Source organism: Rhinopithecus bieti, unplaced genomic scaffold, assembly GCF_001698545.2.
Source record: "Rhinopithecus bieti isolate Rb0 unplaced genomic scaffold, ASM169854v2 scaffold_17962, whole genome shotgun sequence".
Lineage (NCBI taxonomy): Eukaryota > Metazoa > Chordata > Mammalia > Primates > Cercopithecidae > Rhinopithecus > Rhinopithecus bieti.
This window is the reverse complement of record NW_016809457.1, coordinates 2,012,146-2,038,564: the sequence shown is the minus strand read 5'-3', so window position 1 is coordinate 2,038,564 and position 26,419 is coordinate 2,012,146. Positions and strand designations below refer to the sequence as shown.

Genomic DNA, 26,419 nt, shown 5'->3' with positions numbered 1-26,419 from the left:
TATGATGTTGGTAACTGACATCTGCATCGTGCCATTAAATTTGTTATTTGCGAGGTATGTTGGGGAAGTGGATTGCAGCTTACAAACAGCTATCCTAGCAGTGCCCATTATTTCACATTCTCTTCAGTTGGGATTTCCGAGTACTAATTGCACATGAACTCCATGAGAAAATTTCACCAATAAGGACAGGAGGTCTTTTTCTTCCTCTCCAGGGCTGATGCAGGCAGCATGGGGAGGTGAATTCAGTCTTAGGAATTACCCTTAGGTTTATTTTTTTATTTTTATTTTGAGACGGAGTCTCACTCTGTCGCCCAGACTGGAGTGCAGTGGCGCCATCTCGGCTCACTGCAAGCTCCACCTCCCCGGTTCACACCATTCTTCTGCCTCAGTCTCCCAGATAGCTGGGACTACAGGCGCCCACCACCACGCCTGGCTAATTTTTTGTATTTTTAGTAGAGATGGGGTTTCACCGTGTTAGCCAGGATGGTCTTGATCTCCTGACATTGTGATCTGCCCGCCTCAGCCTCCCAAAGTGCTGGGATTACAGGCATGAGCCACCGCACCCAACCTATGCTTAGGTTTAGATTACAGGTCTTTGTTACACTGGGACCATGGGCAATGTCTTCAGCCTCTGTGAGACCGTATTTCTTCACTTGTAAAACTAGAGAGGAAAACTTTACCAGATAATGTTGTAGTAAATATTAATGGTAAATATTTCTTTTTCCTGCATTTTAAAATGATCAGTTAAAATTGATTTCACAGTCTTTATAATACTTACTTGAAATTTACTTTTTCAGTTTATGCATTCTGAAGACATTGATTTAAAGAGCACAATTTTGTTTTCCTCAAATTCGTTCTTAATGCTCTCCATTTTTATAGAATATAGGGTTGAAACTTTCTCCATTACTTTTCCTTTCCATGTTTCCCCAATGTAGTTCACTTTTAAAAAGTGATGGAACTCTCATTAAATCTCTAGGGGAAAATGCTGTTATCAGAGCAAGGGTTAAAAATCCTTTTGTAGCATCCTCAGATTTACCACAACACAACACAATTTGTGTTGATTATATAGTAATGATCACTAAATAGAATGATCACTAAATAGTTACTGATGGAAAACTTTTCGTCAAAACAGAAAAGGCCTGTAATACCCAGATGCTGATAGGTAATTGTTTATGGTAGTTTCTCAAACATGACATTCTTTGCCCAGTAGTAAATCTCCCAGTAATGCTGCAGTTTGGGATTTCCAGGGAACACCATAGTTTTAATCCACTGGGGGAACTAGAATCACATACCTACAGTTATCAGTTATATTTAGCTGTTTTCCTTAGTTAATTTCAAATTATAAGTGGATGTGTTAATTTGTATAGAAAAATCATGCCACCAATCTAAAACTTACACTAGTAACACACTTAGCAAATTGATCTTTTAACAGTAGAGAATATTTTCTTCTAATGACATTATTGTTCACTAGGATCTAGAAATATGAAAACCAGATTTAAAAAGCTCTTCTCTTTTAGATTTCTTTCTCAAAATATTTTCTTTCTAAAATATGACTTCTAAAATTTTAAAAGTAGCAAAGATTTGCTGTAGAAAATACAGGAAAAAAGTTAAAAAAGAAAATGTAGTTCACCCACAGATTCACTTAATGGAAAAACTATTGTTAACATTCCAGAACATTTTTTTCCATGTATTATTTTCGTGTATAAATGAGAATGCTTTGGGGAACAAAATTAAGCTCGTACTTTTTATATAGTTTTGTAATACTAACATTTTTTTCACTTAACATTATGTAAAAAGTTTCCTTGCCATTGAATATTGTTTCTCAAACTTGTCTGATTATTAGAATTACATATAATGCTTTGTAAACTATTGATGTCTGCACCATACCTACTGCCATAGGTCTCTGTTCTTTGCACATATGAAACATAAAATGTTTCATAAATGGTTGCAGTGAATAGCTAAGGTTAAAATCTTTGTTTCAAACTTGATTGTCTTTATGTCCATGTTTTGGTTTGTAATTTTTACTCCCCCAAATAAGACAAAATTACACATCCTTATAGAAATCTTTCTCAAAATCTGAAATTGCTGTCTGTATCTAAATGTAAGTCCCTGCAGTAATGTAGCCCTATTTCCCCAGGAAGGAATTTTTGTAACCAACTAGAATGTATAAATGTGTAGATAATTTCACTTTAAGAGTCTTAATATTTTAATGTATTACATTAGTTAAAAAACAAATCCCATCACATTTTATATAAAAATATATAAATTTTAACATGCGAAGTTTCCCTAGACTCTCAAATTTTATGTCATTATTTCATTCAGCATCTTTACATTCAATTTCAACATCAGTTTCTGTGTCCTCACCAGGCTCCTTTTTAAGTCATCTAACAAAGTTTAGAAAACGTCATCTTGATTCTTGTCCAGTTCACTTTAGATACAGTGCTATTTAAATCAGTGATGATGTTGCCCCTGGGATGTTCTCTCAAAACAATCTGAACTACTTATTTGCATGAAATTGAAATGATTGCTATATATGTTATATATATAAACATAAAGACTGTCTTTAGAAAGCTGCTTTTGGTGTTCTAACACTTGAAATTGTGAGATCATTCCATGGGAATCATGACTAAATCTGCCTTAAAACTCTCCTTGACTCCTTTTTTGTTTTGTTTTGTTTTAAATTTTATTTAATTTTAATTTAATTTTATTTTATTTTTTGAGACAGGGTCTCAGTCTCTCACCCAGGTTGGGAGTGCGGTGGCGCGATCTTGGCTCACTGCAACCTCCGCCTCCTGGGTTCAGGTGATTCTCGTGCCTCAGCCTCCGGAGTAGCTGAGACTACAGTCACACGCCACCACATCCAGCTAATTTTTGTATTTTTAGTAGAGATGGTTTCACCATGTTGAACAGGCAGGTCTCAAATTCCTGAGCTCAAGCAATCTGCCCACCTCTGCTTCCCAAATTGTTGGGATTACAGGCATGAGCCAGCGCTCCAGGCCCTTTTTTTGTTTGGTTTGATTTAAAGAATGTTTGCTTGAGGGTGCCATTTCCAACATCATTTTGTTTCTTAAAGTTGAGTAGTTAGGGATAGATGTTGAATGGATTCTGATTATAGGGTCACTCCCTCTCTGCTTAAGAGGTGAGTGTGCAGGTAGGTGGGTGGCTGGGTGTGTGTATGGAGGAGGGAGGGTGGGAGGAAGAGAGAGAGGAGGATGGCAGTTCCTAGAATCTTAAAAGTGTAGTTATTAGTTCTAAGGTATTTTAAGACTTTTGAGACAGTTCAACAGGATTCCTTAAAACGCCTACCTTCTTCTCTTGTAGCATAATATTGGTGTCAGTTTTCCTACATCCTTGTCAGCATTACTATGATCATATTTTTAAATTCTTGTTTCTGATGGATAAGCGTCCCAGCCAAGAGGAACATTGAGCTGAGGGTCTTCATGTCACTGTAACTCACACCTAATTAGCAGAAGCTGAGGCTGGTGAGCGTGGCCCCCTTTTCGGGAACATCAGTTGTCCTCCTTTCTGCCTCCCTGTGGCTGCCTTCATCTCTAAGTCCCCAGCCTGGCTCTTTTCCCATTTTGCTTATGCTGCTGCTTGACCAGTATAGGCAATGGGAGCTTGATTTGTGCAATTTATTCTCCTACTTAAGTACATTAATTACATATACCTGTGAGGGCCTAGTGGCAGTTGTAGTCCAAAAAGGGGCCATTACAACAGTCTTAGGTAGTGTCACCCTCTGGGATCCTCAGAAATACCTGTATGACTCTATACTCCTTTTCCTGAAGACAAAAGCCAAGGCTAAAATGTTGGTTTATGTGAATGTGTTTTATTAATTTTGTAGCGAATTGAGTTACAATTAAATCCACTGCTCAATCAAATCACAATGAGATACCGTGTCACACCAGTCAGAATGGCTTTTATTAAGTAAACAAAAGTAGCATATTTTGGAGAGATCCCCAGAGAAAATGAGATGCTTATACGCTCTTGGTTGGGAATGTAAATTAGTCCAAGCACTGTGGAGAGCAGTTTGGAGATTTCTCAAGTAAGAGCTGCACTACCATTCGGCCCAGCAATCTCATTACTAGTATATACCCAAAGGAATGTAAGTCATTCTGCCAAAAAGACATGCATCCATATATTCATTGCAGCACTATTCACAATAACAAAGACATGGAATCAACCAAGAAGCCCACCAGCAGTGGACTGGATAAAGGAAATGTGCTACCTATACACTGTGGAAGACTATGCAGCCACACACAAACACACACACACAGATGAAATCATGGCCGTTGTAGCAACATGGATGAAGTTGGAGGTCATTATCCTAAGCGAACTAATACAGAAACAGAAAACCAAATACCACGTGTTCTCACTTATATGTGGGAGCTAAACATTGAGTACACATGGACACAAAGATGACAACCATGGACTCTGGGTACTATTGGGGGTGGGAGGCAAGGATTGGAAAACTACCTGTTGGGTACTGTGTTCACTACCTGGTGATGGAATGAATTGTACCACAAATCTCAGTGTCACATAATATACCCATATAACAAGCCAGCACATATACTCCGTGATTCTAAAATAAAATTTGCAAAATAAATAAATCGACTCCTCATGAAAAAGTTCTGGGGCCTTTCAAAACTCTGGTTTTTCTACTTGTGACACTTTCCCATTGGAGCTGCCTCTGTTTCCAGGAGAGGTAGGAAAAGAGAGATTTCTCTCAACTTCACCATTAGTCTTGCTTTGGCCTGGTGGTGTATCTCTCTTTAAACGTGTTTTCTTTTAGAAGACAAGTATATACGGTTGTCCCTCAGTATCCCTGGATTCCACATCTGCGGATTGAACCAACTGAGGATTGAAAGTTTTGGGATTGGAGAGATAATAAAAAAATATGAAATGACAACTGTTCTCATTGAATTTACATTGTGTTAGATATTATAAGCAATCTGGAGATAATTTAAAGTATATGAGGAGATTTGTATAGGCCGTATGCAAATACTATGCCATTTTATATCACCAACTTGAGCATCTGTAGTTTTGGTATCCTTGGAGGAGGGGTCCTGGAACCTTGGTAGCATCCATGGGGGATTGGTTCCAGGACCTATTACCACTGTGTTATCCCAAAAGCAAAGCCATTGTTTTGCAAATATGCCTTTGTTTTGCTAATATACTTTCATTTACATAAAAAGGTTACAGTTTTGCTTTACATGTTTATCCTGTGTAGGAGTTTTCTAATGTATCATTTGACTGTCACAGCCACTCTGAGGTCAAGTTTTCTTTCTTTGAAATGTGATGTACTGCAATACTATGAGATATTGTTGTAAGAAATAACTGTTTATGGTGAACATTTTATAGAATCAAAAGCAGGGCCCATCTGGTAGCAGAGATTAATCTGTTTGAGGATGGTAAACATTATTGCATATTTTAAAATATGTAACTAGCACAGAACATTTGCCTCAGGCACTAGAGTGAGATTGTGGTTTAGGATAAAGATTTAAATGAAACCTTTTATCCGTTAAAACACGATACAACAGGTTTTTCTGGCATGTATACTGAAATTTTAATTAATATTTTAAGTCATCCAATGAATAATAACATTAATTCAAAACCAAAAGAACAAAATTCTAATCATGGGGAAAAGATAACCCTATAATAGTTACCTCTTTATTTTAAGACATTTTGTGTGCTTTGTGAAATTTTGTTTAAAACAATTGTAAGATAATGGGACTTAATCCAACTTCCTAGACTTCCTTTTTTGACCTGTTATAGTGATACTGCTGCTTCTTCTAGCCATGTAAGTAGGATTTAAAATTCAAAACATCTTGAGCACCATATTCCCAGCTAGCAAGTGTGATGTATATTCCCTAGTTAAGTTATATGGTAAAAGAAAATATCATTTATTTGCTAAATGTTTGTGCATTTATCTAAAACACATTTATGTTCCTGTTTAAAAATGTTTGTCCATTTTTTCAAACCTTGGGAATGTCTGCTTATCATTTTTTTTTTTTTTTTTTTTTTAAGACAGGGTCTCACTCTGTCGACCAGGCTGGAGCGCAGTGGCTCAATCTCAGCTCACTGCAACCTTCACCTCCCCGGGTTCAAGCGATTCTCCTGCCTCAGCTTCCCTAGTAGCTGGGATTACAGGCGCCCACCACCGCACCCTGCTAATTTTTGTGTTTTTTTTAGTAGAGACAGGGTTTCACCATGTTGGTCAGGCTGGTCTCAAACTCCTGACCTCAGGTGATCTGCCAGCCTCAGCCTCGGCTAGGATTACAGGCATGAGCCACCGCGCCTGGCCTGCTTATCAATTTTTAAAATGCGTAAACAAAATTCCCTGTCTCCTCCTCACTCACTCACACCAACCTGACGTCATCACACAGGGGCCAAACCAGAGTTTCAGAGTAGCAGTCAGCTGTGAACATATATTCTGATTTGCTTCAGGTAAATGATACGATTTATGAAAGTCCTGGTAAATAGGTCGTGAAAAAATATAACTATTAGGAAATAAGAGAACTTTAGGATAAATTTAAATGTGGGTATTGAACACATTTTAAAGGTTAGCATTTTCAATTCAAATGTAAAAACATAAAAACATAAATGTAAAAGCACAGAGAGTACATTATGTTATGCATAGACTTCGAATTTTCTTAAGGAATCAATCATTTCTGTTTTTGTTTTGTTTTGTTTTGCTTTGAGATGGAGTCTTGCTCTGTCGCCCAGGCTGGAGTGCAATGGCGCGATCTTAGCTCACCGCAACCTCCGCCTCCTGGGTTCAAGCTATTCTCCTACCTCAGCCTCCTGAGTAGCTGGGATTACAGGCGTATGCCACCACGCCTGGCTAATTTTTGTATTTTTAGTAGAGACAGGGTTTCACTATGTTGGCCAGGCTGGTCTTGAACTCCTAACCTCAAGTGATCCACCCGCCTCAGCCTCCCAAAGTGTTGGGATTACAGGCGTGAGCCACCATGCCTGGCCTGAATCAATCATTTCTTAAACTGACAATTGACATATTGAAATAAGGCAGTTTAATTAAATATTTCTTCAAATATCTTCCTCTTACATGCAGTAGATAACTCATTCAAACCAAATTCCAGGTTATCAGTGTAGGTTATTTCTACTTGTTTCCTTTTACTCATCTGTACTTTTAAAGGAAGTACAATTTGTCTTTCTTGAGTATACTTTGCTTTACTTTTTTCTTTGTCAGTTTTATAAATTCACACTTTTACGGCATTTATGTTTAAGAGCTTGCCCTTGAACACGTAGAGTAAAGAAGAATCACTGAGCTGAAAGCAAGGTAAATTATGACCATGGGGGCTCATGCAAGACAAATATTGAAAAATAGGCTTCCCTTTTAGTAATACAAAAGAATAGAGGAAAGTGAAATGCATACTCCATTCACAAATAGATGTGTGTTGACTTTTATAGTTGTAGCAGAAATAGCCAGAGTTGCAGGATGCTTGTTTTAAGGATGGTGCTCGTCTCTTAAAACCATTTCATTTCCTACTAATAAAAAATTGTGTTTACTAAAGGAAATCCAGGCACCAAAACTAAGTCATGTACCTATTGTGCACTTCATGTTCAAAAGGAATTTGGCTTTTTACCTGAAATATACTAGTCTTTAAAATAATGCAATATAACTTAAAAGCTGAAAGGATGTGGAGTCATAGATTTAGTTTAATTCCTTTTTAATGTGAAGTACACAGTTAATTTCTTTAGGCACCCCCTATAAAAGGTACATGTTCAATTAATCACTGAGTCATACAGTGAAATTTGTGTAAACTAACTTTCTACCAAGACACAAGAAACAATTATGCTCCTGTTTTGTCTCGTAATAAGACTGCTAAAGAATGACCAACATTCCAAAACAATTATTTGAGTATATTTGTTATATTATTGTCATAATGGATGCACACTGAACTGTGGATTGATTTAAGTTATTTATACTGTGGAACTAAGAAATCAGACCAGTCAGTTAAAATGTATTCCATCAACTGTTATATGATCTTCCTGTGGGCCAATCTAACTCAGCTAGAAAATAGAGAAAAAAAAGTGTCAAATGACAGTTGTCTATATTTTAAGAGAAAATTGTTTCTAAATAATCATAAGAGATCCCTAAAGATGACTTGTTCAGCTTTTTGTAACATGTATTTATTTGGTTCAGTAAACACTATGCCTCCGCAATGACTGTATTTATGAGATCCTGTGTCAGAATATATCTTATGCTACATTCAGTGAGTTAAGTTCCTCCCGAGATAGTTTTAGTAATAGAGTAAGTTCTGTTTGGAATTTTTGGTTCTAACCAGAGGAAGTTCTGCTCATTTGCTTGTCTCTCTCATTCCTCAGTATTACTTAAAAGTACTTAATGTCATTAACCCAATCTTCACAACAGTTGTATGAGTTTGGAATTAACATCACACTTTTATAGACAGATAAGCTAAGACCTAGAGAATTTTAGTGATGATACCAAGATGGCACAGCTAATAAGCAACAAGGATTGCTGACGAATCTAAGTCTTTTGTGTCCAAGTCAAATTTTCTTTGAATAATATCACACAACAGGCTATAAAACAAAGATTCTTGTGGCGGTGAAGCCATGAGCTATGTAATGTTAGGCAAGTTACTTTATAATCTTTTCTAAAAATTGCGGTGAAATTATTTCTCAACACATTTGTAAAATAAAGTGGAACATAATTTATTTAAATGACAGATGACCGAAAGGGTAGATAGATAACTGGGACCATCTTGTGTGTACGTGTGCCTGCCTGTGTATGTCAGCCCCATCTCTAAACATCCCTGGTGTTACTCAAGAGGAAAGAGCATGTGAATCTTGAATGACATTTAGTAGAATATTATGCAATGCTCCTCGGCTCTGACTACACATAAGAATCCCCAGAGGGGTTTAAAGATGGAATAGTATCCAGACATATTTTTCTTTCTTTTTAAATTCTAGGTGATTAAAATATATGACCATCATTTAAAATGCTTTTTGTTCACAGATAGACCATAATAAGATTCAGCTGATAGCAATAGATAACTGTAAGAAACACATCTAGTACTCTGGCAACTAACATGTCGGAGGTTTTAGATTCATTTGACATTCATTCAACAAAATGCCTAAAGCTGAAAGTACATTTTAGGATGTTTATTCAGAAAAAAAATTATCTGATTAGAAAACCCCAAATGTAATTTCTAGATCACTCAAAAAAACATGTTCACTAGAATGTTATGTGTAATATTTTATCAAGTGGGTTAATGTGAGTAAAACTAAGAGTTTTGGAGAAAAGACGATGTGATAGTATAATCCTTCTTATGTTTATCTTTAGGTTTTCACACACATTGTTTTTAATGAAGTATATTGTTCCATTTACTTTTCTGGCCTTTTGTGTGTATGTATGCAATTATTTAATATGTATTATAAAAATTTAAGGTTTACAGTGGACCTTTTCAAGGAATATTATATAATCTTTAGGAAAACGAAATTACTCTCTTCTTTGACAAAAACCCAGTGTTCTTCTACAGTCTTCATGTTGTTAGAAGGAGGGTTTTAGCATGGTAATATGAATACAGTAAGTTTTCTATCTTTCATACCAGGGACATCAACAGCAAAAATTCAACTATAGTCATCACTCCCAGGCAAAGATCGTGATGGGCTTTTATTTAAAAATAAACAAAAAAAGCCCCACTTAGTTGACACTGCCATGAGAATTCATTAATGAATCAAGAATTGAAGAGTTAGTAAACAAGGGCAAAATTTTAGTATGAAATTCTTTGACCTTTTTGCAGAAGTGTCTCTTCCTTATGCTTAAAACTTACAACCTTTCTTTGTTGTTTCTCCTCTTTTCAGTGTTCTTAGCCCCTTTGAGGCCTGTTCCTGAGTGGCATACCCCGTATCTCCTCTTACTTTCTCTAATACCTGTAATACTTTCATTTAATTTTTCACTATTCTAAGTATTTCTCACTTGGGATTTTTTCCTTTGTATCTCCTCAGCCTTCATTCCCCCTTGTGGCCATTTGTAGTGCTCCCTTCCTGTCAGTACAACTACACATTTACAGATACAAATCTCAAAACCACTGCCTTTTTTTTTTTTTTTTTTTTTTTTTTTAATGGAGTCTCGCTCTGTTGCCCAAGCTGGAGACCAGTGGTAAGATCTTGGCTCACTGCAACCTCCGCCTCCTGGGTTTAAGTGATTCTCCTGCCTCACCCTCCTGAGTAGCTGGGATTACAGGTGTGCACCACAAAACCAATGCTTTTGATTTTCCATTTCCTAAAAGTAAAGAAATGAATTTCTAATGATGATTTCAGGACTAAGACTTTTGGGTTGTTTTTCTCCCCTAAAAGGCGGAACACAAGTATGTGCCATAGCTGTTTTGAGACCATATTTTTGCAGTACTTCTGGCTTTACAAATATGTCTGTGTAATCTGAAGCTGGAATTGTGGGTGATTTTACCTGCCCCATAATCATTGCACAAGAGATTAGTGTCAGCTGTCAGGATATGCTGCTGTGTCAATACTGTAAACAGATGAATGGTACAGGAAGGATTTTGTCTTCTTTATACTGATGAAGCATTATTTTTGAGTGTGCTAGCTGCCTTTGAACTACCACATATGAAAAAGGAACCAGCGTCTGTCTCTGTGATGTTTACAAATTCATGTGTAATTTGTAGAAGGTTCTAAATAAGATTTCCTTGGTCCCCAGGTTTGGTTTATTCTTCCTTAATTTTGTGAGCCTTTTCTATATTCTGGTTTGAGCTCATGCAAAAACCGTGTAATTCTTAAGTGTCTCAAAGCACCTAGGGGCTCTTAATATTTGGCTTCACAGGTTTCTAATGAATGCTAATATTATGCTTTAGCTGTAATATATAGCTGTATATTATATATGCTATATATTATATATGCTATATATTATATTGTATATATTATATGCTATATATATTATGTTATATAACATATATAGCAAATATTTATTAGCTATAACCTTGTTGTTCATAATGTTCATAACAACAAGGTGTTGTTATGATAACTTCTTAAGAGGTAAATATTTTCCTCAGTAAGAGATTAAGAAGATATCCACAAGAGGTAGACTTCTATTCATAATTTAGGGAAGTCTAAGCAGTCTGCAAAGCTCAGTGAAACTTGGTGCCTCACAAGGAATCTCTTTACAGATAAGGTCCACATTTATCAGCTCCCCCTCCTTATTGTCTGTCTACGCAGTCACCTTTCATTTACATAATAGAACGTTTCTGCAGTGATGTACTCTTTACTCCTTGATTTGTAATTGTATGTAGGAATCTTGTGTGTAAGTAGTTAGAAGGAGAAAAATTTGTGGTGGAAATAATCACTATTTCTAAAATAAGAATTTTTGATATGTTAATATGGTAAAAGGAGAAAAACTTACCTAGAGTATATTTAAAGTCAAACCAATGGTGTTTAGTAATATGTGCTTACTGATATATTTTATCTTTTAATGACAAACTAGTTGGTATATTTTATGAAAGCAGCCTAAGCAAAGAATTTCTATGTGGGTATAATATAGTAATAAGAAACATTTTGCATTATTCTACAAAGAAATAAAATGATAATGCTGAAATTGAAATATTGTTCTAGTTACAAGAGTAGATAATGCTAATAGCTTTTATCAAAGCAGTTCAATTTATAGTGTTTGTTTTTTCTTTGTTTTTTAAATGTCTTTGAGAAGATTAAAAAATTCATTTCTCAATTTCAGCACATAAACTGAAAATCTTGTCATTTAGAATTTCATACAGTAGGTATTTTAGATGACTCATTTTAATTGTTTCTAAGTCATATGTTTTTATAGGTAAGTAACCATGTTAGCTAAGAAAAAGGAAAAAAAGCATTAAAACATCAACCCATTTTCTATTTTAGTTGATCTGGTTCCATTACTGATTTATTTTCTTTCTTTTCTCAGTTGCTGAGTAAAATGCCCTTGCACTACTGCCTATTGTAGGTTTTGAATGGAGCTGTAATTTATATTCTATTTTAAAAAGACTTTAGGAAACATGTTTTGTTCCTTTAAATGTATGCTGAAGTTTTAGGGGGAATAGCACACCAAAATCTTTTATTAAATGAGGAACAAAATGAACCAATTTAATATAATTGTAGCTATTGTTCTGATTCCATAAAAGTGAAAAAAAGTTTTGTTCCTCATGTAATAGAAAATAATGTCTGTGTTAACCTGGCCAAACAGATGTAACCAAAATAATCAGTATAGTCTAATTCTCTCTTTTTAGTCAAGACTGACACTGCTAATAGTACTCTTACGCCATTTGGGGACTTGCAAGCAGACATTTCATAAATGTTTGTTGAATTTATGAATGAGTAGATATATGAGTAAAATTATATTCATGCAAATAATAGCATGCTGATCACATTAATCTGTGTAAAATCTTGGAGTCTATTATTATCAAATTTTGCTCATTAAAACTTAAAAGAGTGCAGGTGAACTTGAACAACATTATCATTATTTTAGATGAAATGAAAATTCATAGACAAATTATAATTTTCAGAATAAGTTTTTCTTAAATTATTTCCTAAAATGTCACTTGTAGTTGTGCACATTATTTTGAGAAGAGTTAGCTAATTATTAGAAGTGACTTTCATTTAATAAATTAGTGAGCAGGTGTGGGAGGTTGAAGAATGTTATGTCCTTTTTTAATGCTCAGAATATACTGAGTAAGGTAGGTAACTCTTGCACCAAGTATGAAAGTAGAAATTCCTGGTGAGTTTTCCCACTATTGTTGCTAGATAGTATGTTTCCACACTGTGATAGTGTTGAGTAAGGGTTAGAATCTTAGAGATTCCTATGACCTGTTTTCTCCTTCATAGAGCACTGATTTCATAGTATTTTAATAATTGTCCATCTGTCCCAATAGAATGAAAATGTCTTTATGGTAGAGGCCTTATTCTGTTTTGTACTCTTGTGCCCTCAGTTTTAATCACAGTGACTGTCACTGAGCAATCCTTCAGATATTTGGAGAATGAATAAATGTCCCATAGCAGTAAGAGAAAAATTAATAAACATTCAAGTGGTAAAAGCCATGCATCGATAAAATGTGTGATAAACAAAGATAAATATATGTTCCATTTTTCTCCCCACAGTCTCCAAACGTCCACAACTATCCCGATATGGAAGCCGTTCCCCTGTTGCTAAATAATGTGAAAGGGGAGCCCCCGGAGGACTCGTTATCTGTAGATCACTTCCAAACACAAACTGAGCCAGTGGACTTGTCAATAAACAAAGCCAGGACGTCCCCTACTGCCGTTTCATCCTCCCCAGTTTCCATGACAGCGTCTGCCTCCTCACCTTCTTCAACTTCAACCTCTTCATCGTCTTCTAGTCGTCTAGCCTCATCCCCAACTGTTATCACATCAGTATCTTCAGCGTCATCTTCGTCAACAGTATTAACTCCAGGGCCCCTTGTTGCCTCTGCATCTGGTGTTGGAGGCCAGCAGTTTTTGCACATTATCCATCCTGTACCGCCTTCAAGTCCCATGAATTTACAGTCTAATAAACTGAGTCATGTTCACCGCATCCCTGTGGTGGTACAGTCGGTGCCTGTTGTCTACACAGCTGTAAGGTCACCTGGAAATGTGAACAACACTATTGTCGTGCCGCTTTTGGAGGATGGGAGAGGCCATGGCAAAGGTAAGAGACATGAACAAAGCTTTGATTTATTTCAGCACTACAGATGACTTCATTTTTGTGGTGAACAAAACCTAAATTGTATGCAAACACTACATCTGAAGAAGTTCTGTGTAGAGTAGCACAGAGACACCAGCTGTTCAGCCTTCAAGCAGAACACAGTTTAGAGGGAACTCACCTTATGTTTATGTAGGTGTATGCTCCAGTTTTGCTCAGTGTATTTTTATTTACCATAGGTCATGTAATGTCAGAATTCAGATATCTAAGTTTGCAAAATAATACTTGCTTTGAAATGCTCTTCTTTAAGTCCTCAATTGGGAAGGGCAATCTATGGTGGACATAATTGCTTATGAAGTGTAAATTATAGATTATGAAGTGTAAAATTTTCTTAAGTAAATCAGGATATTTCTTTGTTGAGTTGTTCAATTGGAATTTATTTTGGTGGTAATAATATAAAATATTGTGAAGTTGCAATGCCTGGAATCTAATTATTCACTTTTGAGTAACTTATAAATTAAGTTGCCATTAAAGTAATTCTAAAATTAGGTGTTTGACTATAATAGTATCATGTAGCTTGTGTTATTAACTTCTTATAAGGCTAAGTTATTATTTTAAGGAACAGGATGATTCAGTATCCTGGAAATATTTCAAGATGCAATATTAATATTCCTTTTTAGGGTCTAGAAGGCAGGAAGATAACTTTTCTACATGACTATGTGTAATCATCACTAGTTATTTAATTAAATTTGATAGTTATGCAGCTGGTCATGAAGTTATTTTCTACTTCTAAGTTCTTTTTTTCCCCGAATTTTACTAGAAGAAATTGTGATAGCGTCATGCTGTCTTTTCTCTTTCTTCACTATCCGTGAATCTAAAGACCAAGCCACCCCTCAATAGAAACTCAAAATGTCCATAATCATTGACTTATTCCCTTTTAAAGTAAATACATATATATGTACTTTGTCTTCAGAGCCTAGAAATAATGATGGATTCAGATTTATGTTGTATTACTTTTTGCTTTGACACTATATTACTACTGGGGCCTATAATTAAAATATGATCGATGAGTACATAAAACACTGCCTTCTCATAAAATGCTAGTAAATATGGTTGTTTTGGTTCTTGTATGAGGTGGGAATAAATACGTAGAAGTAACATTTGATTGTGAACTTACAGAAATTTTTGCAGATGTAAATTACAAAATTGTGCATTCACCGTTAGCAAGGTATTATTTTATCTGCAGTAAGTTTCTTCATCACACGTGAAATAAGTTTCACCTTCCTAGTTTAACCAAATTAAAATCTGGTGATTCAGAGCATACAGGCATTTTTAGACTGCAAACTTGAGATGCAGACACCTGACAATCTCTTTCTTTTGTTCTCTAATGGGCCAGGAGCTAGTCCCACTATTCTCTAGTGAAAACATAAAAGGAAAAGAGGAATTAGGGAACCTTTTCATGGATTTTACCTGAGCCAAACCCTCTTTGATATTGCTGACACTTCTGATTGAACTGAACAAATCAAATTTGAATAATGATAACATAACTGCAGGCCAAATCAGGTATTTATTTTCTTTTACAATTTAGAAATGAGATTGTAAATTTTTTAAGAATTAGGAATTAACAAGTAGCAAAACATGCAAACTTTCATATTATCTTGTATATGTGTATGTGTGTAATGATAGAACCTAATCTTTGTATAAGATGAAAATTATTTTATTGTAAAGTTAATAAAGATATTAATGTTGCTCATGACCTTTCATACAATTTTGATTCACTAATGAAAGAAACAAGTGATTTTTTTTTTGTTTGCCATGATCATTTTGTGAGAGAGATTTTTATTTTAAAAGGATAATATATAAAGTGTATTGCTAAAATTTAATTTTCTGAAAAATGAATTATTGTAGCAGAACTTTTAAGACTCATGCTATAATTTGCTCTCTACATGAATATATTTGTTTCATGCATTATTTTTTACTTAGTAATTTTTTCATATCAAGAATAAAAATTTAAGCATAAACCCTGCAGACTGTGCTATGATCATGAGGAATATGAGATTTGGGATCAAGGATGTATGAGTTAGAACCCTAGCTCTGTCACTTATACCTATGTAATGGGAAAGTTAATCTCACTAATCTTCATTTTTATTAGTGATAAAATAGGGATAATAACATGATCTAGCCTAGAAGATTATTGGGAAGATTAAGAACATAATATATAGGCTGGGTGCGATGACTCATGCCTGTAGTCCCAGCACTTTGGGAGGCCGAGGTGGGCGGATCACGAGGTCAGGAGTTCAAGACCAGCCTGGCCAACATGTTGAAACCTCGTCTCTACTAAAGATACAAAAAATTAGCCAAATGTGGTGGCGCATGCCTGTAATCCCAGCTACTTGGGAGGCTGAGGCTGGAGAATCGCTTGAACCTGGGAGGTGGAGGTTGCGGTGAGCCAAGATCGCACCATTGCACTTCAGCCTGGGTGACAGGGTGAGACTCTGTCTTAAAAAAATAATAATAAATAAAAATAATGTATAAATGTCTAGCATCCATCAATTATCAATAAATGAAATTACTTCTCTCTCCCAAAAAAAATCAAAATCAATAATATTCAAAAAAATGTTTTCTCTTTTTTATAAAAACAAATATGGAGGAACAAAACTTGTTGAATTTTAAAAGAAAACTACCTCAAGATGTTGGTATGGCACTGCTTCTCAAATTTTTTACAATAACAAATTATAAGGGATGAGCGTTTAGTATGAGAAATTATCTGAGGACATCCCATATTTTCTATTTTTATTAGTTTATATTAAGTTTTTATAATCACCGTATTCTGCAAATGTTGCTATAGCATTTTATATGTTTTTTTATTGCTTAACTGATTAATTAGGTAATAGTAAAACTGTCTAGTGGAGGAAGGCTGCCTACCTTACAGAATGAATGAAGGAAAGGGCATTTCAGTAATTCCTCAATTCTTTGTTTAGCATATATGCAGCTGGGCAGCGAGCCAGCAATGAAGACTGAGAGAATAAAGGGAGCCCCCATTTCCCTTCCTTCTTAGGATGTGTATTTCCGGTGTGCATGAGCAAAGGAAAATACGATAGGGAAGTTGGATTCTCAAAATGCTAATAATAAAAATAGAAAGTGTAACACATAAATGTAGATGATTGTACTGGCTCCATTTAAAATTGGTATAACGTTGTATCTGGTCTCTGATAGAGAAATAGGTTACCCTACATGTCACATTACGTGAAGGACTATGAATGCGCACAGCCGTGTCTAAGCTCACGTGTCCTGTCAGTTGAATCATTTGTCTTCTCAGCTGTCTATTGTGCATCTATCATTATCAGGCATTTTATTGACACCAAAGGTACAGTGTTGGGCAAAGCAGATGTTGTTTCTGTCTCATAGTGCTTACAGTCTGATGACAACTACTGACTTTCCACGAAATGATCATAGAAACAAATAACTGATAATTGTGGACAGAGTTGGACTGAAATAGACCATCCAGGGAGTTGCCCAGTGGAATGTGTTTAATTATAATCGCAAATAGAGAAAGCTGTATTTGGCCAAAGTGTTTTCATGTAGGATGTCATGTTCTAGGAAGACATGTATTTACTGTGATGCTTAGGGAGTGGTGAGGGTTTGGGAAGGGGTGGGGTGAAACTTCCACAAGGGATGCTTGACTAAGGACAGAATGGCATGAAAAGATTTTTTCTAAACTCCTTCCTGAGAAGTGTGAAAATGCCTTCTAGTGAGGCTAGAACCACAGCCTTTTCAAGTGTGTAAAGAATAGTGATCTGAAGCAATGGCAGATTGTCAGCTAGCACAGAACACCCTGACATCTGTATTGGACCTTTGATATAGTATGTAATATGAAGAAAAATGGAATGTTGTCCTAGAAGGTACACTAAACAAACATAATTTAGAATTGAGCTATGAGAGGCAGGATGTCAGAAAACGTCTCCTGAGGAAGACATTTTTCCACTTGATACATAAGGACATGTAGCAGTTAGCCCCCAACAGTGGTGGTACTGAGAGGTGCAGGGTTCCCCACATGGAGGGGAGAGTTTTGTTAATAGGTTGGTGCAAAAGTAATTGTGGTTTTTGTCAAAGGGATGGCATAAACTGCAGTTACTCTTGCACCAGCCTATACTATGGAATCTGAGACATGATATTTATAAACCGAACCCTAAAGGGATTATTTGACCTCACAAAAGAATTTAAGTCCTTCTTGGGTAAGTTCGTGGCACATTTCCTGGGAGACTTTCATTAGCTTTCACCAATATTTAATAGAAGGAAAGCACTGAGCAAGCTTGCCCAACCCGCAGCTGTGGGCTGTATGCAACCCAGGACTGCTTTGAATGAGGCCCAACACAGATTTGTAAACTTTCTTAAAACATTATGAGACTTTCTTGCAATTTTTAAAAACTCATCAGCTATCATTAGTGTTAGTGTATTTTATGTGTGGCTCAAGTTAATTTTTCTTCTTCCAGTGTGGCCCGGGGAAGCCAAAAGATTGGACACCCCTGGCATCAAGGGTCAAGACAGATCTCAGGCAAAGTTATTCTTGGTTCATTATTGACTTGATGGAAGAGTAGGCGTGTTTAGGATTCTCCTTTCTTCCGATATGACGGGTGCATTTACTTTATAGCAACCACATTTCTAGGAATTGGTGTCCCAAAATGAGCAAGTCTCTACTGTCAGGGACCTTACATTCTAGTAGTAGTGACAGTTCATGTATATCAGATGCTGTAAGTGCTACGAAGACAAATAAGGCATGATAAGGGAGTTGGAAAGTTAATAGGAGAGGGGCACAGTTTTAGGTATAATCAAGGAAGGCCTCTCTGAGAAGTAAGCTGTACCAATAATAGCTGGGGAAGACCTTTGCAAAAGAGAGAACTACAGCTTCAAAGATTCTGAGGCATGAGTGAGTATGGCCTTTGTGAGTAAGAGCTACTAGGAGGCTGGTGGAACTAGAGAGGCTTGAGTAGGGGAAGGGGAGGGTAAATGAAGGATCTGGTAGGTTCCCAAGGCAGTGCTGTATGGCCTTTGGTTTTGTTTTAAATATGTTGGGAAGCCACTGGATTCAGAATGAGCAGGAGGGTGACATGATCTTTTTTACCTTTTACAAAAATCATTGAGCCACTGCATGCTGTAAAGAGTATGGGGAAGGAGCGAGCAGAACTAGGAAGAACTAGTAAGGGGGACTATTGCAGTGTTGGTCTGATGGTGGGATATGAGGGAAGGAGAGGAAATAAGGATGACTTCTAGGTTTTTGGCTGAGCTATTGTTCTCTACTAAGATGAGCATACTGGGGTTGAGAGACGTGTTAAATTTGATATGCCCGTTCCACATTTGAACAGAGGGAGCTTGAGATGGGAGTTGGATGGGTGAGCCTGGAGCTCAGATGAAAGAGGAGGCAGATTTGGAGAAATAAAATTTGGGAACCACTAGGGATCATCTCAGGAGAGCCCAATGGAGAAGAAGAAACATGGACGACTGGAAACTTGAGCATTATGAGGTTAGAAAGTGAAGAGGGGTGCAGCAGTCAGCACGGAGACCCATCGGTTCATGAGGAAAGTGGAGTAATGTTAAAGAGAATGCAGGTGGAGAGTGTTTTCAAGATCAGCTTGTCAATGGTATCAAATGCTGCTCAGGGATGAAATAAAATGAGGAGCGAGAATTGTGGATTTGGCGAGGGAGTGTTCTTTGTTGATACTGACCAGCAGTGTGTCAGTGGAATGGTGGGGACAAAAGACTGCCTGAAGTAAGTTGGTGTTCAGATAGGAGGTGAGGAAGAGGAGATTGAAAGTCTAGATAGCTCTTCGGAGTAGTTTTGCTTTAAGGAGTTGTAGAAAAATGGAATGAGAACTGGAGAGGCATTTAGGTTCTCAAGGGAGGGGTTTTGAAAGAAGGAGATAGTATAGCAAGTTTATATGCCATCAGGAATAATCCTACATCATTATCTTCTGTTTTTTGTATTTCCTTTCATTGTCCATCATGTATCTTTTTCCTAACAATTTTCTCAACATAGTAAATAGACTTTAGAATTCAGATTAATTACTGCACGATGCGGGTATGTTTACAGTACAATATAAGCAATAGTGTGCAATTAAGGACTTTGCTTTTATAATTCCTCCTGCTTTAGAATTGTCCATTTTCAACTCTTTACTGGATTATTAGCAAACAAATAAAATAAAACTAAAATTTGGGTTCCATTGATAAAAATGATACCAGAAATTATATAAAGATAAGATCAACATTTTTTTCTTCATTGTCTAGTGGAATGTGCAGGATAACTGAAAATCAACCATGAGTCCAAAATAATATCATTTTGTCCTTTAAAGACTTTTTTTTGTTTTTTTTTACATTTAAACATCAATAGGTATTACATTTTAGAAATTTAAGATACATAAAAGGTAATGTCAGACAGGTGTGGTGGCTCATGCCTGTAATCCCAGCACTTTGGGAGGCTGATGCAGGCAGACTGCTTGAGCTCAGGAGCTCGAGATGAGCGTGGGCAACATGGTGAAACCCTGTCTCTACCAAAAATACAAAAAAAAAAAAAATAGCCAGATGTGGTTGTAAGCAGCTGTGGTCCCAGGTACTTGGGAGGGTGAGGTGGGAGGATCACTTGAGCCCAGGAGGTGGAGGTTGCAGTGAGCTGAGATTACACCACTACACTCCAGCCTGGGTGACAGAGCCAAATCCCATCTTAAAAAAAAAAAAAAAAAAAAAAGGAGTTAATGTCATAGCCAGTCTGTGATAAAGATCTGGGGAGTAAGAAACAAGAGGACGCATCTCCTCCATTCTATACCTGAGCCAGTCCTTTCTCCATGTTGATGGAGGAATAGGTAACCTTGATGCCTGGGAGTGAGACTTGAGCAAGGACGTGATTGATCAGTGACTTTGAAACCATCAGGGCCTGCAGAGGCCTGGTGCAGCCAAGTGGGTATTTTACTTTGCCCAGTTTTCTTTCCTAACCACTATCCTTTCCTTCTTTATTATGTAGATGCTCTACTCTTTCTCCCCTTTCCGTACATTTCTGTCTTTTCCTTAGCCACGCAAAAGCAATCAAATGTCGACAGGACAGTAATAAAATAGATTGCTTGAAGAAAAAGAGCCCAGCTCTGGTTTCCTACCCACCCACATTTTCTCATGCAAATTTAACACCAGCAGCAGAGTCTACCAGGATTTTAGCAAAACATATTTATTACATTAAGACTTTTATTAGAATAGTGTCATACTTGAAAAAAATAACTTATTATAGGTCCAAATGCATTCTTTCTTATTAAAATAATCATGTGTTTAGATCCTTGAGTATGAAGTACTTTTCCCAAAATACCTGAGTAGAACATGTTGATACTGCTGTTAAGAAACCAATCCAGTTTGGGTGTGCAATTTCTTTGGTCTCCTCCTTTTAAAGAATGTTGCTTTCTTACTATATTTAGACACAGACACACGGTGAAGAATCCTCCAAAAATATGTTATTTTCATAGCATCCATTCAGAAGTTTCAAAGGGATGTGGCTGTAAACTAATTTGAAATACACCCCATTTTCTTCCTACAGGCTGTTGCTTTTCTCGGCAGCCTATAGAAAGAAGCCACGAGTATATTTTTAGTCTCATGCTGGTTATATTTGTGAAAGAAAATATAGTCATCACAGAGATTGCTGCAAAACTCATTGGGCATTGTGACCTTAGGTTCTATCCCGTTGGTGCAGCTGGAGTTGATGCTCATGGAACTTCCCATTTCGGATCTCTTTGTCTCACTAATTTTCTTCTGTCGCCAGCTTTCTCACTTACTGGTGTCTTTGTTTCAGGTCACGAATCCTTCCTGTTCTCAGTTGCTGGAAACTTCATTCATGTCACAGACTCACTTCTTCTGTCTAACTTACATGTGACTGTCCTTTTTTGTTCACCATTTTGTGAAATCCTGGCGTCACCTGTCCATGTGACAGAATAGTCCTAGGTAACTGACCTGTGATTATGTGTGAAGTTATCTTTGCTTCCCTTGATGAATTGATTCTGTTTACTCTTAAGTATGGTGACTAATAGCCATAGGTTAATTCTTCAATTTAGAATTTGATTTTTATCAACAAACTGGCCAGTTACTTATGGTCTCTAATATTTTAATGTTGTTTATTGGGAAATGGGACTGGAATATTGCTGTTTTTTGGTTTATGATTATTAAATATAGGCTTTGATAAGACTTGAGTGTTTCACTCTTATGGTAAAACAAAGATAGGAGCTTGTTGAATAGTGAGAGAAAGGCAGGCAGTCCATATTTATGAAAAACTGAATTTTCACTGTGAGTTCAGAACCCTTTTTTTTCCTACAGATACATTGGAGATTTGTGGTTTGTTTTTACCTGATTTTCAACATGGAGTAGACACTTATCTGCATTTTTTCACTGCTGGGCATGCACAAGAGGTTGAATAGATTCCATCAAAAAAATTGGCTTCTTATGCTCTTGTTTATCTGAAGTGCCTACAATCTGTCGATTCCGCTGCTTCATCTGGCATAGACTGGGATAGTTCTAAGATGATGATAACTGGCGCACGGAGGAGACAGAAGCTGTCTGTATTGTTCTAAGAAAGTTAGCAGGAAAAAGAAAATTCTAAGCTCCTCATAGACTGTAAAATGCCCAGAAATGAGTTTGATTAGCTCCCCCCACCTCCCTACATTAAATAGTAAATAAAAGTTTAAAGTGGAAAAGAGGAGGAAGAGGAGAAGGTTTGGATACCCGGGACGGTTCATTTTAAAAGGTAGATGTTACTCAAGGAAGTGAAGATAAAGAGGACAGTCAGATCCATTTGTTAAGTAAAGTAGCTAAAGCAAGAAGAGGTTAAAAAAATGGGCTTTGTTTTCATTTCATTATAAAGTATATTAGGTGCTACTGAATAAGGTAACCTGGCACATTTTTATTAGATCAAGTTTCTCTATAATAAAAAGACCTAGTTTATGTTTAAAGAAATACTTTTATGCTTACATTACATTTTACTGGTAAAGTATTCTAATCTACATACTTACTTTTTCACCAAACCTGAAAAGTTTTATCTGATAATATTTAGTACATTGAATATTACATGTTAGAGTTTAATGTGTAATATCTTTTATTTCTCTTGTGAATAGTTCTATTTAAAAAAAAAAACAAATTTTTTCTATCCTGGAATTATGTTCTTACTAAATATGCTTCTCATTTCATATAATACAAGTGCTGTTATGCTATAGGGGAATTCTTATTCTACATAGTAGATTGCAAGTATTTGTAGAATTATTTTGATGCTATTTTGGCGTCTATACTCACTGTAAGAAATATATACAGTGTATGAAAACATATTTAGTAAACAGACACTTTTTCATTAGTAGGAACAAATGAAAGAAGGAAGAATATAAGATCCAAGAGGGAAACTTGGTCTTAGATTCATTACCAGCACTGTTTTAAATTGGCTTTTTAATAATTTACAACTCTGTTGCTGTGGTTTCTGTTTCCTGTTTTTTTCTTACTCCCTTAATAATTCTTTTTCTGTTCCAGAATGTGTTACTATTTTCTCAGCTCTTTCACTCTGCCTATTTTCCTTTGTTAATGGGGAATTTGATTAACTGGGTATTCTGCTTTGTATTCTTTAGAAAACAACTAATTGGTATTTGTCTTTCTATCCAATAAATAAAAAAGAGCTACCAATTTACAGGGTGATAATCACATACTCAATTCTTTCTCCAGCCACCTTTATGTAGGGGAAATGCTACTTTGATCATTGGCCAGTTGTTTCGTTTTTCAAGACCAGGCAGCTTCACCATCTTTTTTTTTCTTTTAATAATTATTTCATTTATTCAACAAATGTTTTATGGGCAATATACAAGGCCAGGAATATCTCCCAGTCCTAGCTATGCCGCTTAAAAGAGAAATTCTTTATAAAAGCCAGCTCTAGTTTACAATAGACTAAAATGATGATCATACTGTGGATCATTTCCTGTTGGAAATCAATTTAATAGCTCACAATGAGTGATTTTAAAGAAATGAAATAGAATGGTGTAGGTTGAAAAGTATCTGAGAGTGTCAACCAAATAAATATTATTCCATGAAACTTTTGTTCATTAACTTGTTTACATATATGCAAATGTGGTGCTGTGAGCAGGGGGTGTGTATATGTACTGGTCATGATGAAATACATATTTCTTACTGAGAGACCCCACCGGATGTCTCCCTGCTTTCACTCAGCCGCTTTCCTTTTCCTTGCCCTTACTGTACCTCCCTTTCAAAGTACCCTCCTCAGTTCTAACACCTTTTTTCTCTCAACTTCCCTCCATTTTTCTGTCTTCTTCTTTTCTCAGTTGTTTTCTCTGTCTCCCTCCATTCGTCACCATTCTACCTTTTTCTGAGTCTTGATTTTTCTCTTTCATGTCAATCAAATCACTTTTACCAGAAGTAGTGTAATATGGGACGATGAGACCTGTAATGAAAATGACAGTCTTTGTATTGCCATCTAGTGGCAGAATTTTAGAATGACATGAATGGAAAGACAAGAACTCTACAATCTAATTATTTTTTCTACCATGCCCCTGGATTTTCCCAGCTAGTTTAGTGTTGTAAGACAGTGTGGTGAATATGACCCTTTTAAGTAAAACTCAAACCTGAATTCGAGACCTAAGTTATCTACTTTGTTTTCAGAGCTCAAGCGTATGAAAATTTTTTGGGACTATATTTGATTTGAGCCAAAATAAATAAATAAATAAAAAGGCTTAACTTCTTATCCCACTTCCCATCCTGGACATTTGCATGTGACTCTATTTAGTGGAAATAAAAATGCTGTGTTCTGTGTATCTGTGCTTAGTGTTTTTTAAAACTGTGGATTAGGTTTGTTGGCTAAATGGAAGCGTATGTATGCCAACTTGTGTGCTACTAGGAAGTTTTGCTGAGAGGTGAACCCACTGAGCAAGGATACCAGTGCCCTAGAATGTCATAGAGAGAAAATAAAATTAAAATGGACCAGGCACAGTGGCTCACGCCTGTAATTTCAGCACTTTGGGAGGCTGAGGCGGGCGGATCACTTGAGGTCAGAAGTTCGAGACCAGCCTGGCCAACATGGCGAAACCTCGTCTCTACTAAAAATACAAAAATTAACCGGGCATGGTGGCATAGGCCTTATAGTTACTCGGGAGGCTAAGGCACAGGAATCGCTTGAACCCTAAAGGCAAAGGTTGCAGTGAGCCGAGATCATGCCACTGCACCCTGACATAGGAAACAGAATGAGACTCCGTCTCAAAAAAATAAAATAAAATAAAATAAAATAAAATAAAATAAAATGAAAATAAATACAATGGACAGTTATGTCTTGGGACAGAAAGAGTTCAGGAAAACAGAATGTAGAAACTTAGTAAAACTGAAAGAACTAGGAATAGCCCTTGGAGAATTCATCAGATAAACTGCCTTTTCAAATACTAGGGTCTTAGGAATTCAGTAGGAGCATGGTAGAATTAGAAGAAGGGTAATACTTTGGTAGGTATATGGGTTTCTCAGTTCTTTGGGGAGAAAGATCTAGCGGGACTTGGGTAACCTATAGTAAGAATAAGCTCCTCTGCTGAGAACTGTGGTGCTTATATAATGTGGTTTATATTGTTATAAATCCTCATTTCTAAAATAAAGAGGTTGTGTGTGTGTGTTGGTGGTGGGTGGGGGGGGGGTCTCCCAGAATTCTACACTAAAACTTAAGCTCCATGAAAGTACCATTTCAGCCTTATTAGCTAATATTTCCCCAACATTGTGTTTGACACTAGTAAGTGTTTTATTGAAGATATGGATGAAGAAATGAATGCATTAATGTAGGAAACACTGCAGGAACAGTGTTTTGTGTGAGATGCTTAGGAATGCTGTGGCCAGTGTAGACGTGCAGTCCTAAACCTTGACCACAGAAGAAACCTTCCCATGGTGAAGTAGAAGGCTGCCAAAACATAACACGTAACCAGCAAGCCTCTGCACATCCTCACATCTACCTCCCATACTACCCGTCCATCTCAGTCTGTTGCTATTCCACCAAATACGTCTCACGTCCCAGCCATGTTGCATGGCCCTTCAGGTGACATTCTACCTTTATCCATGTAGAAAGCAAAGGGAAGCCTTTTCTTTCTCTGACAAAAAGGCTGGTTCAAATGCCTTCTTTTCTGAAACAGTGCATACCAAACTGTAAGACAATTCATACACCACCCCACAAACACACACACGTCATCTTTTCTCATTGCCTTACTGCCTTACCCAACATCTGGCACACAATAAACACTCTTTAAGTGCAGAATGAATGAATACCATCCCCAAAGCTCTTGCTGCAGTATGTCAATCTGTAGTTGCCTGGTGTTCTTGAATACATTGTTTCTGCTGTTTCCCAAGTTGTTTTGTTTTGCAGTACTTAATATTAAAGAATAATGTTTGGTGGTACGTTATAGATACTTGATGTGATTTAGGTTTTAGTAGTTTCTGGAATGAACCCCTGTGGGTAAGAAATATTCTTAGGGCTTCCAAACAGTCTTAATACGAAGATATTGCTGTATGAAAATTGTAGTCAGTTCTTTTTTATTCTTTTGCTCTCAGGTAAAATATTTTGCCTGTGAAACTAGGATAACTAATAGCTTTGATTGGATCCAGGCAATTAATAGAATCTGCTAGATTTCTTATATAATAGTAATGCCAATTTCATTTCCCAGTCAGGGTGAAACAAATTATGCCTCCTACCCCACTGCAGTTAACTGCATCAGCATC

At 36.5% G+C, this 26,419-nt stretch overlaps 1 protein-coding gene across 5 annotated transcripts in view; it reads left to right on the top strand.

Annotated features, from left to right (window-relative positions):
- KLF12 (KLF transcription factor 12) overlaps window positions 1-26,419 on the top strand; it is a 469,330-nt gene that overhangs the window by 293,908 nt on the left and 149,003 nt on the right. For all 5 annotated transcript variants that reach the window (XM_017889438.1, XM_017889439.1, XM_017889440.1 and 2 more), the window contains one exon: window positions 13,123-13,669. In XM_017889438.1, coding sequence (XP_017744927.1) covers window positions 13,123-13,669 — 547 coding nt within the window. The remainder of the gene's footprint in view (window positions 1-13,122; window positions 13,670-26,419) is intronic.